Genomic DNA, 17,257 nt, shown 5'->3' on the forward strand with positions numbered 1-17,257 from the left:
CAAATTATTTTCCTCTGCTATCTTATTTCTCTCTGTACCACAAACGATCAGAAAATAATTACTACCGTGTACATTTTCCTTTTTCTCTCTGTTCGATTAGCGTACGGACATTAACCTTCCAATTTGTCATGAATGTAAAAGAGGGGGAGGACCCTGGATTTTTGTTAGGTATATAAATATTAGTTAAGGCACTTTCAGATTCGACAGCTGGCTGCAATAAAAAAACAAATATAATGCAGCACTACCAGCATGTTCATTTATAATAAAGACACCCAGGACGTCGCAACAGTGTTACTGGTTATTTACCTGGTTGGCGACACATCTTACCAGACCTGGATTAAACTACGATAACAAGAAAAAAAAAGAAAACCATGAGTTGTGGTTGAAAACTCTTTAGAAAGCTAGTGAAAGAGCCTATAGAGTGAGGATTAGTTTGTGTGAACAGTGCTGACTTATAAATTTCGTTTATGTGCTTAAACGTCACCAATTTATTGTGTTATTTTCATTCAAGTATTTAAGCAAGTGCTGTGTTATTCAACCAGAGAGCAATGCAAAGATGTACAAGATCCAGTCTGCCCCAAACCAGTCTCCCTTGGTGTCTTTTCATTTAAGTACATGTTACTGTTGAGCATCAGATACACTAAACCTCCCGAGAGGTCGATGCAATGAAATAAACTCACTGGAGCCATTTTTGCTTTTTTTTTTTTTTTTTTTGGTTTTCTGTGATTTTGGCAGGAATTAGTGAGATAAAACAGGAAAAAAAAAAAAAAAATGTTCAGTTTGGGATGTCTGATAGTGACCGTATCACTTTTGAGATCATATTGCTTTCTCCTCTTCCAAAAAAAAAAAAAGCTAAAAGCTACTGTATATTCTACAGCTAGTCTAGAAAATTAAAGTCTTCCTATACAGAACGGCTAGGGGAGAAATCAACAGTTCTGTAACACACTGCAAACACAAGCATCAGAAAGAAGTTGTACTGATCCAACAAGTCCTTCAACCCAAACGGCCATATTGGTGAGTATGCTAGATACTGTGGCTTCTAAAGCCCTGGAGAAAAAAAAAAAGAAAAAAAAAAAATCACAGCAGTGATAGGTACCAATGTGTCCACTCCATGTTTAAATGTCTGGCGAGATTTCAGTCCCCTCCTGGTTCATGTTCTGATAAGATTTGATTCGATTCAAGAAAGTGGATCAAAACATGCCGAGGAAAACCTCCCGAGCCGACCTCCAGCTCTCACATCGCCTAGTATCTCCTGGTGTATCGCCGCTTAAACATAGATTCTTCTCCGTTTGCATCCCTGACCTATCTGTTCGATTCTCACAAGAGGACGTTCTTGAATTTAGGTCTGACTGGTTGGGTCAATGTGAGAAGCCAAAGCACTTTTTTTTTGGTTTTTCAAAGTGAAATGCGTGCAGAAATACATGACATGACCAAAACCTGTTAACACCATCGATCCTCGCCGCCTATCTCGTTCTCCTCGACAACAAAGATGGGGCTTCGAGAAAACGATTGCATTTAAAGGAAAGCAATACGCCGGTTTTGTCGCGGCAGTCCGGTGAATCTACGCGGACTCGGCCTCTCAGGTGCTTGTACCGCATTTTCCAGTCCATTTCCACAGAAGCCCAACCGACCCACGGGCTATTAATCACTCCAATTGGTGAATCATTTATGTATCCCGAGTGAAATAGCCTGTTCTGGACATCCATCGTGTTGGTTTCATCCAGTAGCTGTTCCTGGACCATGGTGTTATAAACAAGCAACCAGTAGAAGAGGCTGTGTTAAGAGGCCGTGGTCATCCCATATATGGAAATTATATATATATATATATATATATATTTCTTTTATAAAAGTGGCCTGTGAAAGTCTTACAGTTAGACCAGCATCTAACTTTTGATCATGTAGGTAGTTCTGTATAACACCTTGTGTAACTTATTATTGCTATTCATCATCTTATATGTACATATTTACTCTAGTTTACCCTGATGAAACAGCAGAGATGTCATTTTTGTAAACATTCAAACAAAGTTTAAGGAACCTACAGGGAATACACACACACACGCACACACGCACACGCGCACACACGCACACACACACGCGCACACACACAGCCTGCAAAGCCTAAGGACTACGTCTCAGGGTGGGACTGCGCGTGTTGCTTCCCTCCAGTCGTGGGTTCCCCTCCGCCCCCCCAAAATGTCAGTGCATCCCCCTCTTCATAGAAACTTCAGGCTGCTTCAGAGCAGTACGGACAGAAAGACAGACGCCACAGACGCACAGGTTGTCCAGCTCCATCATCACATCACGAGGAGAAAAAAAAAAAAAGAAAGAAAATAAAGGGAAAGAAACAAAGTGCAAACCCCTCCTCTCGTGTCTCTCAGCAAAGAAACAAAAGAAATGTGACAATAAAAGAATATAGATTTGCTGCCTCTAAGCTCCCAAAAGTATGTGTTAGTGTAATCATCATCATCATCATCATCATTATTATCATCATCATCAACATCATCACTGTAACCTTTCCTTGATCATGTCTGTGCTGGCTCTATTAGCTTCTGTATATACAGTGTGTGTGAGTGTTTGTGTGTGTGTGTGTGTTTGTGCGCACGCATTTGTGTGTGTGTGTGAAAATATTGGTTTGTCCCACCAACTTCTCAATAAAAAAGAAAAACTGACAGAAGCTTCAGGTGCTTCAGCTCAGTCTGGCAGTCATGTAGGAGAGAAGGAGATAAAGTGTTGCCGTGGGGAAAGGGGAGGGTCGTTATTCGCTTTCTTGCCGAGGGTTAGATGAGGAGAGGGATACCACTCTGCGCATCACCTACGAAGGTAAAGCCATTAGCTTAGCTTAGCATACACACTGGAAGTGGCAGGAAACGGCTAGCCTTTCTCAGTCCAATGGTCACGAAAGAAAGCACTTCTTTTTTTAAGCAGTATTTGGAAGACTATGAGCAAGGAGACGATCGTCTGACCGCAGCGGTGGACCTTTGCTCGCTCTCCTTGTCACCCTTTCTTTTTATCCGCTTCGATTTATTCTATTTTATTCTCCCACGGTCAATTTACCGCCGTTCTTACGATAGATTCGCTAGCATCTTTGCGCTACTTTTCGACACGTGGGGCGGCGCGAGGAGCAAGAAATGCATGATTTGCCGTTCCGCTGGGAGATACTGGCAAAGATATTTGTAAATCTAATGATCATTAATGTGCTAGCTTTGTGCATCGCCACACATCAAACCATAAAGTGCTCATCGAGACATTAGGACATAAAAGTGGTCAGAAGGTTCGAGACCTGTCAATCTGGGTCAGTAGAATCAGTTTGATGGTGAACGACGTCTGTGCCGGGTATTGATATTTGATCGGTAAAAATCCCAACTCTACTGGCAGTTTTGTAAAACCTCGATCGTAAAGAATGACGAGGGCCTTGTGGGCGTGCCTCGAGCTTTGGAATGAGACCGGCTGGCAGATTCACCGAGCTCTAGTTGTACTAAAATAAGCTAAATGACTCCCGGCTCCGACTATGAGAGCAGTATCAAAACGTACAAATAAGCAAGTTTCCAAACAAATTTTAAAAATAAAGATTCAACCTAGCCCTTTAACAATACAGATCAACTGTAGTTACTTTGTGTGTTTTAGTCTGAGAGTTCACTTCATCAAAAAAGGGTGTTTTTGTCTTCACGTTACTGTTAGTTTGCGGTCTCATTCTCATTGTGATTCCGGAACAGGTACAAACTGCACATTTGCCGGGGCCGAAGCCCGAGCGCGGAAACCAATAAATACACGTACTATAAAATGACTAAACTTGCAAAATAAACTAAAATTTGACTTTATTACCGAAGGCATTTCAACAATTTTCAATGTGATGCTGCATTTTTGTTTTTTGACTTTGCCTATTTATTCCTATTACAGCTTAATCTACGTTTGTCGTTGCCTGCCACGCAGTTTTCTCGATTGCCGTGTCTCGTCTGAATTTCACAATTCCCTGCGCATATCCAATGGACCTCATCGACGTAAGTCACTTTCAATGGTGTCAACAAATAAAGACACGCGTTGCATCTGTCTTTTGTACTGAGCACACCGATTGTAGTGGTAGCAATAATTTATCTGCTTTTTATTAATCTCTCCACAAAATGACTCCAGATGTGCTGCTAGGGGATTTCTGTCACACCTATTAGCTGATGTCTTGCAAGCTGAGACTCATATGGACAAGAGCATCAGCGTGGTGCCTTTAGTGCAACTTGGCCAGACTCATCAAATTAAAGTACGCCTTTTGCTGGAGGGAATGCTTGTGTGTAGTAAATAAGTTGTCAGTGTAGGTTTCCTATTTGTATGCAGCATGCATGCATAGTTGTGTAAAGCTGTGAGTGTGTACTTTAGCTACACCGCCAGGTCATCGGGGCGAGCCCGGATGCTGCTGGTCTTACTGGCCCGCCTTGGTTTCCGGATGTCTGTCGCTGGAGCGGTGGGTGGCTGGTGCATCTCCGCTTTGGTGACCACGATGAAGTCATCATGGGGGAGCGTGCGCGGTGACGGGCTCTCCTCATTCATCGCTTCCTCCTCATGTGCAAGGGGGTACAGGGGGGTATGGAGGGGAAGTGTGGGAAAGGAGGAGAGCTGCTCTTCGGTTGGAGGTGGCGGAGTGGTGCCCTCCTTTGGAGAAGAGGAGGAAGAGATGGGAGGAGAGGGGGGATGGGAGGGGTAGGAGGAGGAGTTTTTTCCATCCAGTTTCTGGAGCTCCAAAGCCATGTTGTTCCAGTTCTGCTCTGCAGGTGTCAGCTGCCCTGGGCCCCTGGTACTCCCTCTCTCACCGTAAAAAGACGCTGGCATCGCCTCTAACAAGAAGTCATCTTGGTGGAACAAGGAGTTGTCCATTTTGCCGGGAGCCACGTTCGGGTTTAAAGACATGGAAGATGGGGGGGCCTCAGTCGGACTGTAGGCCCCCCCCTCGGGTGCTCCGCCCCCCATCACACTTACGCTGGCGTACGCCGGCAAACAGACGAGCACCGATGGAGACGTTTGTTCGGGAATTGTCTCTGCATCTCCAGGCTCATCCGCACTCAGTACCAGCGACTCATTGTCATGAACGAACTCATTGGTGACCCCCTGCTTGACTTTCTTCCAGCCCAGGTGATAAATCTCCAGCAGATTGAGGACCAGAGAGACACAAGCGACCACCAGCATAAAGATGATGAAGATGGTCTTTTCTGTTGGCCTAAAACAGCAGATAGAGACAGAGCCTTTTGAAATATCGTATTGAAACATAAGAATCGGGGGAAGGGGTCCACCTAGTGACACTCCTGCGGTGGGAGTCATCAGCCCCAAATGTTGCACAACATCGATTTGTTTCTGCACCATTGGCAGCCCGAATGAGAGACATTACACAGGGCATTACACTTCTGCTTCTACTAAGAGGGACTCAATCAGCCCGCAGGATAAAAAACCCACACAAGAGCTGAATTGAGCAGTGAAAAAAGCTACTAGCTCTCATCTTGGTTAACAGTGACGCTGACGGCACTGAGACCAATGGTAATGTCGAAGGCTGTTTAAACAAGCAGTAAGACAGAATTAAAACCCATTGGCTTGATCACCAAACGGAAGGCAGGGGAAATTCCTGTTGCCGGAGATCTTTGCCAGGTTTCGGGTACTGATTGTGATCGGTAGTGGAGTTACGTACGTCAAATGCCTTTTGAGTGTAACTCAAAAAGCCAGGGGGAACGCCACTTAATAATGTAGCTTGCACGATCGGCTACGTTACGAACCGCTGGCAAGCAATACCCAACTTTGGCAACAGCCGTACGCTAATGTCGAGACCGCTTTGCAAAGTAGCGTCTTCAGAAGCACTCTTTGGGGTGAGTTAATGTTAGCGGGAGGAGGTGAGCCGCCCCAAAATGGAGGGAGGTTGCTGCCTGGACACCCCTTTTTAATCTTGGCAACATTAACCGGTTTAATTTCCAAGGGTGGTGTTGGGGGCCAAACAAGCTAAGGCTAGTTTGTTTCACTAGCTTGAGAGAATGAAACCAAACTGGCTGACTGATTGATAGCAATTGATGGTGAACCAGTTCGACATTTATACCCTCCTGTGAGGGAGATGGCTAAAATAAAAAGGCTTGAGGGAAGGGATTTGCTCCCTGCAAACCCAAAGTTCTGACGATATTAAGTACAGATGGCAACTCTAGCATGGGTTGTCATGAATAGAACAAACAGCTATGGTCAATCGTTAACTTCAGCGCTACATACGAAATAAGTTAAGGGATTAGCAAACAACAAAGTTAGGAACTAGCACAATTTACCTGCAATTCTGTGCGGTTGTTGTTTTGACTTGCCGTGTAAGCTGGTACTTAACACAACTGTGAGTTGGAGGCGTACCCGAGCAAGATAGCGGGATGACGTTTACAATTTGTTACGCCGCCGGACATGCCGTTTCCTTTAACCTTAATTTTGCCTCCAGTAAATGCCATGACATAACCACGACGTATGCTCCAAAATGCTTCATGGCTAAGACAGAAACCATAAGAGGCGGAAATATAGAAATATGATTTAGATTACCGAGCATTAGGTATGGCGTGGGGATGGTTAAGTGATTGAGAAAACTTGTAAAAACCCAAGCTAGTTTGCAGGGAATGTCAATATGAGGAAAGTAAAAGAATTGAAGTCGGTTCTAACCTGGAGATGAAGCAGTCCACCGTATTGGGGCAGGGCCAGCGGCTGCACTTGTATAGCGGCCTCAGATGGAAGCCGTAGAGGAAGTACTGTCCCAGGATGAAGCCCACCTCGAACAGCGTCTTGAAGATGATGTTGAAGATGTAGGTCCTCAGTAGAGCCCCGCGGATGCGGATCTTCCCGTGCTCATCGCGGATCGGTGGCTTTTCTTTCTTCCCCCCACCTCCCCCTCCTTCTCCAACTCCATTGTGGTAGAGTCGGTCGTGGTCCTGGTGCCGCCCGGCCTTCCGGAGCTCGTCCTCCCGCTCCCTCCTCTTCTCCTCCATGCGGACGATGTGGAGCACATGGCCCAGGTAGATAAGGGTGGGCGTGGAGACAAAAATAATCTGTAACACCCAGAATCGGATGTGGGAGATGGGAAAGGCCTCGTCGTAGCACACATTTTCGCAACCGGGTTGCTGTGTGTTGCAGGTAAAGTCAGATTGCTCGTCGCCCCAGACCTCCTCGGCTGCTGCGCCCAGCACCAAGATGCGGAAAATGAAAAGGACAGTCAGCCAAACCTGGGGACGAAGAACAAGGGGGTTCAAGGAACTTATCTGGAATAGTGAGAACTGAACCGCCGAAAAGCTATTGAATCATCTTTAGCTGTTCGCCGAACGACGGAATGAATATTAAGAGCCACTGTACGTGTCCTAACGTCACATGGGCAAAGTGAATCTGTCACCTTTCCTATCACGGTGGAGTGTTCTTGAGCATTCTCCAGCAGCCGCCCCAGAAAACTCCAGTCACCCATGCTTCACTCTGTTTTCTAGCCTAAAGAAGAAAACAAAACACAAGAGGCTCCTGTGAGGATACAAAGAAGGGGTCATCGGGAGCGGACACCAATGAGGAGATAGGGAATAAAAAAACCTGGCGCCGGTTTGTTTTAAATGATCTGCCGATGTTTTTTACCCTCAGCGACTGCATCTGCAAATTCTAGAGTCTTCAAGACGATAAATGTGACATTGTGTCGCCGCTTTAAATCCTATCCCTGGCTTTTGCCGCTCAAAGTGAGGCACTGACTTCGGAAGCAGAATCACCACACGGGGCCACAAATGGATAGAAATATAGGCACTTGAGTCACAATTACCCGACAATTAATCTATAACATTGATTTAATTTCTATTTGGGTCCGTTTGTTGCTGCCCTTTTTCTATTTTTTTTTCAAATCAGTCATTAAGTATTTACCCCCTTTCAAACGACACTTTAAATCAATGTCTATATAATGGAGAGCATGTAGAGGGACGTGTATAAAGAAGGATTAGAGCCTACGAAATTGACATTTATGATGCAATAACTGGAATAGCTGCCATCGTGAAAGCTTTGAAAACCTTTTCACTGGTGGTATTGAGTCAGAAAAGACCCCCTGTTGTCCACCCAAAAAATCATGATCGGGGAAAAAAGGGAACTTACTAAAATTTTGTTGTATTGTCAGTGATAAATCCATCGACCAAGGATCGGAGGTCAACGATATCTGAAAGAGAGAGACATCCCATTCTTGTTCAGGTTATAGTTACAAACACCACATATATGTTGCTAAAAGAAGACAGTATCCCTCCCCTCCCCCACTTTTTTTTGACGTTTAAGCTTCCTGTATCTCCCTCCATGTGAAGTTTGAAGGAGATGGTGACAGTCGTCCGATTTCATCGGAAGTATTCGCAATAGGTCTACAAACAAGGAGTCCGGACCTTAATTATACAACGATTATACAACGGTTAAGCCGGGCCGGTTGTTTGAAACGTCGCTTTTGGGCAACACATTGGTTATCCGGATGTTGACGATGTCGGGATGGTTGGACCTGATGGTGATGACGCAATAGTTTCAAAATGACTTTAAAACATAGTTACTGCTGTATGTTAGTCAGTATGTTTAAATAGGATATTATTAGTTGAAAAACAGTCTTGTCAATGCTCCCCGTCGGACAAACGGGTCGTACTGTAAACTGCCCAGCTGAACATTCGTCTAGCTGTGTGTATGTGTGTGTGTGTGTGTATGTTAGTGTGTGTCCACTAGCCAGGGCTGGCTGGCTAGTGGACAATGGCTGGCCATCTGTGGGAAGTGAATGAGTGGATAACAGGTTGTCCCCGTTGAATGCTGGACTCATCACATCCCAGGAATGCTGAGGAGGGCAAATGTTTGCATGGCATCAACTGATACGTACGCGCACACAAACACGTACACACACACACACACACGCACGAACACACGCACGCACGCACCCACACACATTACAGTAGCGTACACTACTCCTGTACGTCCGAGCCACCGACGGAGCAGAACTGAAAGGAGCAGTCTACAGCATTTATTACTGTATATGGAAAATAAACCCAAAACCCCCCTGTCACACGTGACCACGAAAATAGAACACCCATTTTATGCATATCCAAAATAAACACGTTTAATTACAGCTATTTAGCCATTTTAAATTAGAGATTGACACGCAACGGGAGAAGAACTCCCTGCCCTTTTGTATCAAATTAAAAAGTCCCGATACAGGATAAGCCTGCAACCATTTAATGACTATTCCAAAAAGTAGGGAGTAAAGAACTGCTAATTTCTGAGAATAAAACAGAGACATTGATGAGCCACGACCCGATGACAGGGGCGTGTGTACATGTACATGATGTGTTGACCTGATGAAATACCATCTGTCACCGCGGACAATGGAGAAGCTGCCAGATGGACATTGTCCCTCCTGACGTGCGCCTTTGATGGATCAGAGTTCATTGTGTTAAAAAACAGTCAAATGTTAACTCGTTCCCCCGCCATTTGCACCCTGCAAACCTCTCCAAGGTATGCGGGATGATAATGGTTCCCATCTTTGGCGGGTCGCGTACGCTCAAACGTGGCGTCGCCCTCTTTGCATGGAAACATTACAATATTTTCTTTTTTTTGTGCTGCAGAAGTCGCTCAAAAAAAAAACCAAAAAAACGTCAAAAGCAGTAATACATTAACTGTGAATCAGGGACAAATACATGACAAACGGTACATGGAGTGTGTATTTAGGTCAGGTATGGAGTCAAAAAGATGCTCCTCTGAGTCGATGTGCAAAATCAAGTGAACGTTTTGTGATATATCGTAACCCTGTACAATCCCTAAATACAGGGGCGATCACTTGGAAAACAGGAAAAATATCAGAAATGGTTATTCATCCACCAAACCTGCAATTATTAGTTATAACAATAAATAATAATCACGTTACAGCATACTTACACTTGATTAAATATTCACTCCCTGCTGAAAATTATCCGAATCACACAATTTCATCCAAACTGCATGAAAGTCGCCTGCTTTTTAATTTATTTTTTTTTAATGCCAGTGTGTTAGAAAAGACGCATGGTAACCATTCTGTTAGGCTCTCACGTTACATCTAGGGATCGATGTGGAAAATTAAGGCCAAAAAAAGTGATGCGGAGGGCCGCTTCACTAGAAGGAAAAAAAAAAGTCCTCTGAGTTCCTCTGTGCAGAAAGGTCATGTGAGGAACCAAACAGAAGAGGCTGCACAAACATAAAGTTGAGGCCTTGCTATTTTTTTTTTTTTTTTGACAATTTGTTTGGATTTATTTTTAAAAAGATATTAATTGGGCGATTGGTTTAAAATTAAAACAAAAAACAAAAAATCTCCCAAAATGCTAAAAAAAAAAAAAAGAAAAAAAAAAAAAAGAAAAAAAAAAGTTGTGTGTTTGAGTTCTGGCTTCCTGTCTGCTGGGAAGTAAACGCAACCTGGGTGATTCTGGATAATCCCGTAGTTGTTGGAGGCCGGATGGCAATCCCTCTTCCATGCCTCCCACCTCACCCGACGCTGCCAACCGCTTACCGCTCTCCCCCTGGACACGTCTCCCCGCCGGTAGAGCGCTTTCCTTCCCCCGCTACCTTCCTCCTCCTCCTCCTCGGCGTTTGAGTCCCGCGGGAGGGCACCGGGCGGCCGCGCCGACAGCGGGTGGGATTGCAGGGGAGAGGAGGGGGAGAGGGAGGAGAGAGAGAGAGAGGTAGAGAGAGAGGGAGTGAGTGTGTCAGAGAGAGAGAGAGAGAGAGAAAGAGTTTAAAAAAAAAGACGAGAGTCAAGTCTGGACTAAAAAAACAAAAAGTGCGTGTGAACCGGTCCCACAAAGGCGAAGCGCAGCGGCTGCGACCCGCGTGGCCAAGGCCATCCGCCACTGTCACTGAGCCCCCCCCACCCGCCCCCCACACCAACCCGGGCGTGGGGTGCACAACGGGGGCTGCATGTGTGTGTGTGTGTGTGTGAGGAATGCCCGTCATATCACAATAGCGCTATGTTGGGCCGTTAACACAGGGCAAGGCAGGTGGGGCAGATGTCAGAGGTGGAGTCCTGGGTTCCCGCCCTGTAAAGCACCGAGGAGATAAAATCATCTGCCTCCGTCTTCCAACTTCCATCCACATACCTCCTCCCGGCCTCCCGTGCACAGCAGATCTCGCCTCGTTCCCGCACAACCAACGGTCAACCCGAGAGGTTATGAACCGAACGCTTCACCACAAGGTGGTCAAACTGAGGAAGTCTCTTGGATGGGAGGTGGAATGTCTTGAAATCGGACAAGGATAACAGCGGGACCTGGATGACTGAGAACGTCCACGGACGTCCTCCTTCTACCCAGATCTTCACCATCCCGTCTCTGTCCATGTCCAATTCATCTCACCGACATCGTCCAACACATGCTGTCCCTCAGATGGACTCATTTCTGATCCTCTCCGTCCTCCTCGCTCCCAAAGGGGAACCTCCGCATCTTCATCTCTGTGTTAAAATAAAAACCATGTGCGTTAGAACTTAACTTTGACAGTATCCAGCCCGTTTTAGTCCCCGGCTCGGTGTTGCAGACTCGGCTGGAGACTCAACGGGGTCCTGCGGAAACTTGGAGGTGGGTGAACAAGCAAGGCCGACTTGATTGAAATCCGAGCAGTCGATTGTAACCAGCAGTAGCTGTGGTCCAGGAAAGAAGCTCAGACCTTGAAGTACTGAGAACCTCGGTCCTCCTCAGATGGACCCGGCAGAGATTAGAACCTCCATTGATGCTCTTCTCTAAAATGTACCTTCTTGAGCTGTACTTTTGTATCCTCTATTTGTAGAAAAAAAAAAAAAAAATCAGTATAACTTCTCTTCAGGTCATCAGATGCTACAGTTGAATTGATCTGTTTGCAGGAGGTACGGCAATCGTCTTGGGAAACGAACATTCCTCCTCGCGTGTCGCCGTGCTGTTGAGCAAGACACCGAACCCCTAACTGCTCCCCTGGCGCTGGTGGACGGCACGCCTACTGCTCGTGGTTCATACACGATGGATCAATGGCAGAGATCAAATGTCTCCACGGGGATTAATAAAGGATACATTATTATAATTATTATCTGTCAGCGCGACCAGTCGAGGCAGAAGACCGCCCACATTGAGCTTTCTCCAAATACTTGCTCATGGGTGAAGTGGGGTGTCAATCATTTAAGAGTGCGGTCCAGACCTGCTCGGTGTGGAAAGCGTCATCAGACAGTTGTGATGTCATCATCCCGTTGCCAATCGGTGGCTGAATAAGAGATTGTTTAGCACGTAAATCGCGGCGAACGAGAAGGACACACAGGACCTGTTAGAGAACACAAGCGCTTTTTAGTCAACATCGCGCAGAGACAACGTAAGGCAGATTGAATTGCAGATTACAGATGGAACGGAGGCGAAAAAACATCAAGAACCCAAACCAACAGGACTTTGAGTACTTGACACAGCGTTTATAATCAGTGAGACTTTGCTCCAGACATCCACAATGCAAGGGTCGCTTAACTGTCACGGTTTTTGATATTGGACAACAACTACATTAAAATACAAATGCAAACACTTTTAGAGCTTTTTTAGACCCGGGAGAGCAAAGCTACCAAAGGGTGACTCTCTCTCCACCCTAGAATTCAGCAAATTCAGGTATCATGGAAAAAGTCCACTTGAAAAAAATGTCCTTCCTCCGTCTCGTTTCTTCCTCAAAGTTGAGACAAGACGGTCGATCTCACTGTGCAGCTTTTGTCCGTCTGGAGCTCCTCTTCTTCCGACCGCAGAGACCCCTAAGGAGAGGAAGCGCACTTTTGACAGACTTTGAAACCGACGAGCCGTTCAATATCATCTTAGCTGCGCAACTAGTCATTTAAGTGATTGGATTAATTGCCGCACTCTTCTGATCAATTCATGCTTCTACCTCATGACAGCCTTCACAACCAGATAGAAAAGCTCAGCTATGTTAAGGACCATGCAGATAGAGGAGGCAGTGGCCATGAAAACGGTAAATATGGTTTTCTCAGTGGGGCGTGAGATGAAACAATCCACCAGGTTGGGACACGGCCACTGGTCGCACTGAATCAGCCGTGGCATTTGGAAGCCGTCGTACACCATGTACAGGGCATACCTGGAGAGACGGAAATCATACTATCATACTTGATAACCTCGAGGCTGACTGGCGAGGAGTCGGAGACGGCGGTCTCACATGAAGCCCCCTTCGAAGAGCAGCCTGAACACCAGGCTGCACGCATACGTCCACCAGAGGGCGCCGGCGATCGGGAGCCGCCGTCTCTTCAGAGTCTCCAGCTCGGCCTCTTGGCCTCTCGCGCTGAGGAACAGGGCCTTGCTAGAAGCCTGGTGGCACGCAGTCACATGACAAAGCCGGGTGAAGTGACACACACACACACTCAGAAAAGGTCCGCGACATGCAGAATGAGATAAAATGACAAGGGTAGACGCACAAAAAAGTCAAGATAAACAGGTAAATGTTGAACAAACATCTTCTCTGGATGCTTAAAGGACACAGCAGAGCATCCAGGAAGCCATTCCATGACCTTACATCTCATCCACAAGTGGCTGCGCTACACACACACACACCTGCAAGAGCTTCTTCTTGTCGCCATGGTTGCGATAGGCCACATGCACGGCCACCAGGAGCGTAGGGGTGGAGACAAAGACCAGCTGGAGACACCAGAGACGGATGTGGGAGACGGGGAAGAACTGATCGTAGCAGACGTTCTCACAGCCGGGCTGAAAAGCAAAAATTTGGATGTTGGGCGATGACGAATAAAATAAGATATACTTTATCGATCTCCATAGGAGAAATTCTTTTGTCACAGCAGCGTATGATGCCGTGGAATGGCTGTTTTAAAAACAACTGGCTACGGTTGCCGAGGTGACCATTCAGCCCGTTTTCCAAAAATGTATTAAATGTGTTTTACCACACATTAAAATGTCAATTATAAGTAAAATAAAACTCCCTCTCTCTCTCTCTCTCTCTCTCTCTCTCATATATATATACATACATATCCACACACATATAAATATATACTATTCAATATGTTAATTTATTTTTAATTATGAATTAATATAAATCATATAAATAATTAATTATTTATTATTCAACTAAAGAGAAGATTTATGGACGTGGTGAGAGAGGATATGAAGGTAGTTGATGTGAGAGAGGAGGATACAGAGAAGAGGGTTAGATGGAGAAGGTTGATTTACTGTGGCGACCCCTGAAGGGAAAAGCCGATAGGAGAAGAATTATTTATTACTTAACCATGTTAGAAATTAAAAAAAAAGAAGTTATAATAAGAATTAGAATAACTTTATTTATCCCGAAGGAAATTGTAGTGCCAGAGTTTCAAGTAAAACATAATAATAAATAATAGTAGGAAATTCTAAAAACAGTTAAAAAAAAGGGGGGGGGGGGGAGAATAAGAAATACAAATAAAACTATAAAGTGTCAAAGTCAAGGCTATAAAGTGTTTGAAGGTCTTAAGTACAAAGATTTTGAGATTCCCTGCGGCTGAAGGGAGAGGAATTAAAAAGTCTGATAGCCTCAGGTAGGAAAGACCTCCTGTGGCGTTCAGTGGAGCTCCTTGGTGGTATCAATTGATGTCTTAATGATGTTTGAAGTCACAAATGTCGGGATTTATGTTGATGCTTGTTTTCTGTGTGATTTTTGGGGTTGCTGGGAATTCATGCGGGTGTGGTTTGGGGTGCAATGATTTCTGTTTTGTTTTTTTTTTACCTGGAATTGAGCGGGAACAGTGGCTATGGCCAACAACGGCTACAATAAATTTAAATATCACATCTAAAAGCAAGGCATACAAAAGTTTACATTTAAAACTAATGATCAATATATAGCTATTAAATTAATTATATTGGGTGATAATGATCATATACGACTTCCCATTCGTATAATTTGATTACGTCGAGGTTTTTTGCCGATTATGGCATTTTGATGCTTAATTATGTATGTTTTAATGAACTTCTGTGTCGACTCCATATAGAGCCTGACACACACTCTGTGCTGTTTTGAATCACAACATGGTAGCACACGCTTCTACCTGCAGCGTGTTGCAGGTGAAGTCGGACTGCTCGTCGCCCCAGACGCTCTCGGCGGCCACGACCAGCACCAGCACCCGGAAGACAAACAGCACGGAGAGCCAGATCTTTCCCAGGCTGGTTGAGTGACGATTGGCCCCGACCAGCTGGGTGTACAGAGCGGGCCAAGACATCCTGCTGGTTTGTGTGAACGGGAGGGGAGGGACGCTGGAATGACAGGAGAAAGAGAAGACAATCCACTGAGGGAGGCAACTAAAGAGGGATTCGGTTGTTGCAAGTTTAAATCTTTTGAGGCAAACATCTGGCAGCAACGGAGGAGGGGAGAGTGTTGCAACAAAAAGAGGACGGTGATGGAAATGGTTGTAAGGGAAGGAGGTGAGAAGGACAAGGGGAGGTGATAGATGAACCACACACACACACACACACACACACACACACACAACGTTCCCCGATCAAACCACTGACTGATTGAATCAGTGATTATTGGAAAGATATGTTTCACACTGATAATTATTCCTGTCCTCCAGATGATACATATAATACATAGTTTGCATACATATCAGGCTTAAGAGGATAAACCTTCTGAGCTAAAAACACAAAGTACTTTTCTCACCTTGAGTTTGGAAAGTCAGGTTGCCTGCAAGAAAATATTCCACATGGTCTTTTGCAGCTTGAAAGCAAATCCCCTCCGTCACCTCGGCATTGGAACAACTGAAATGATTCTTGTTTCAAATGGAATCTGGATCTAACGTAACTCCTCTGTAGAGAATATTGACAAATCTAGCAGTAATACACACACATCACACACACAAACACACACACACACTTGCAGCTCCCTTCCTTTGCATGAAAGAGAAGTGCCTCTATTGTCAAAACAGTCAGGATAACAGGATGTTTTCCTGGAAGGACTTTCAAAATAAGACCAAACTTTTCAATCAGCAGTATAAAAATATGAAAGAAATTCGGGTGTTTTAAAATCTTTTGAACTTTACATGACTCTTAGTACAGCGGTATGTTAAAGAGGCAATATAATTTAGTGGAAAAGATTCAGAATCAGTGAAACTTTATTTCCCAATCCCAAAGGGATTATTGGAGAGCACAAGGGGTAGAATAGCAAACTAGAGCAGATTACCAACATCTATACATATATGAAATAAAATGTACATATGAAATTAAAATAAGAAGTGAAAATAAAGTGAAAAATAAGGTGAAGTGCCTCCAATGTCTGTAAATAAATGGTTCACCTGTACAAGTGGCTACACATTTATAAATATCTGTATATCTGTGAAAAGGGCAGAAGAAAATTGTAAATTTGTGCGATGCACAAAGCGGCAGCTGCACGAAAACAGAATTTATGAGCAGGACGAGCCATGAGCAAAATGCTCCTGAAAAAAATAATTTGATGACTGTCAGTGTGACATGAGATATTCATTCTTGACCTTCTAAAATGTGAGGATTCACAAGAGGGTGGAAATTACTCTCATCATGTAGCAGCAGCAGCAGTGAGCTGCGGTGCAGTTTTCTACGTTACACCTCTCACCGGTAAATGTAACACTGTCAAATAAGCAGGTGTCTAATCACATTCCCACCCACCTGGGCCTCGTTGAATAGGAAACAGGACCACGGCATCAAGGTCTTGTTTCTGCGTTGTACCGCAGGAAATCTTAGCGAAGCTCTGACAACTGCTTCATATCCCCGGTGGACACCAGATTATTTGGGGGCAGGGATTTCTGGCTACATCAGCTGGGGGTCAAGCGTGTGCTCAACGTGCCACTAGGCCCAAGCCCGGCACCTTCTTCCGAGGTGGGATGGTCTATTCAGAGGTGGATTCTCCAGTGCTCTCCGAAGCTTTTGCTTTCTGCAGCTCTCCCATGACCTGTGGAAAGCAAAGGACAAGACCTCCCACAGGTAGTTGTTCAGTGGCTAATGAATTAAAGTAAAGTTTAGAGTAAACGCGAAAGGCGGATTCTCAGATGGTGACTTTTATACTCCAGTGCATGGAATAACATCAGCATGTGTTGCACTTCAATCATGCTGTGCTTCAATAATTCACATTAGATCTTCCAAAAAAAAAAACAACCTTGTACTTTATCTCCCTCTTGTGACTCGGACTTAGTCCCTCCAGCGTGTTGTGGGCCTCCTCCAGGAAGTGGTCCAGAAGACCTTTTGACTTCTAACAAGCCTTGCAAATGTGCATCTCCATGCTAATGTTTAGAATATACATATTTTCCTGTTAA

General features: G+C 44.9%; 1 protein-coding gene and 1 pseudogene across 2 annotated transcripts; both read right to left on the reverse strand.

The window, feature by feature from the left end:
• Positions 1-690: 690 nt before the first annotated feature.
• On the reverse strand, positions 691-10,866 carry LOC147233302 (gap junction alpha-3 protein-like; annotated as a pseudogene). The gene is made up of 5 exons (XR_015106267.1): positions 10,505-10,866; positions 8,101-8,161; positions 7,373-7,461; positions 6,652-7,208; positions 691-5,200 (listed from the first exon to the last, which is right to left on the reverse strand). The product of XR_015106267.1 is annotated as a gap junction alpha-3 protein-like (transcript).
• A 1,436-nt stretch (positions 10,867-12,302) lies between these two features.
• Positions 12,303-15,861, reverse strand: LOC147233303 (gap junction beta-6 protein-like). Its single transcript, XM_086147960.1, has 5 exons — positions 15,634-15,861; positions 15,023-15,227; positions 13,545-13,697; positions 13,153-13,301; positions 12,303-13,074 (listed from the first exon to the last, which is right to left on the reverse strand). Exons 2-5 carry the CDS (start codon positions 15,191-15,193, stop codon positions 12,864-12,866), a joined length of 684 nt encoding a protein of 227 aa, XP_086004086.1. The 5' UTR covers positions 15,194-15,227; positions 15,634-15,861; the 3' UTR covers positions 12,303-12,863.
• Between the last annotated feature and the right edge of the window lie 1,396 nt (positions 15,862-17,257).

This window comes from Fistularia commersonii, chromosome 6, assembly GCF_037954325.1.
Source record: "Fistularia commersonii isolate RoL2024-O1a breed Wild chromosome 6, RoL_Fcom_v1.0, whole genome shotgun sequence".
In the NCBI taxonomy this organism is placed as follows: Eukaryota; Metazoa; Chordata; class Actinopteri; order Syngnathiformes; family Fistulariidae; genus Fistularia; species Fistularia commersonii.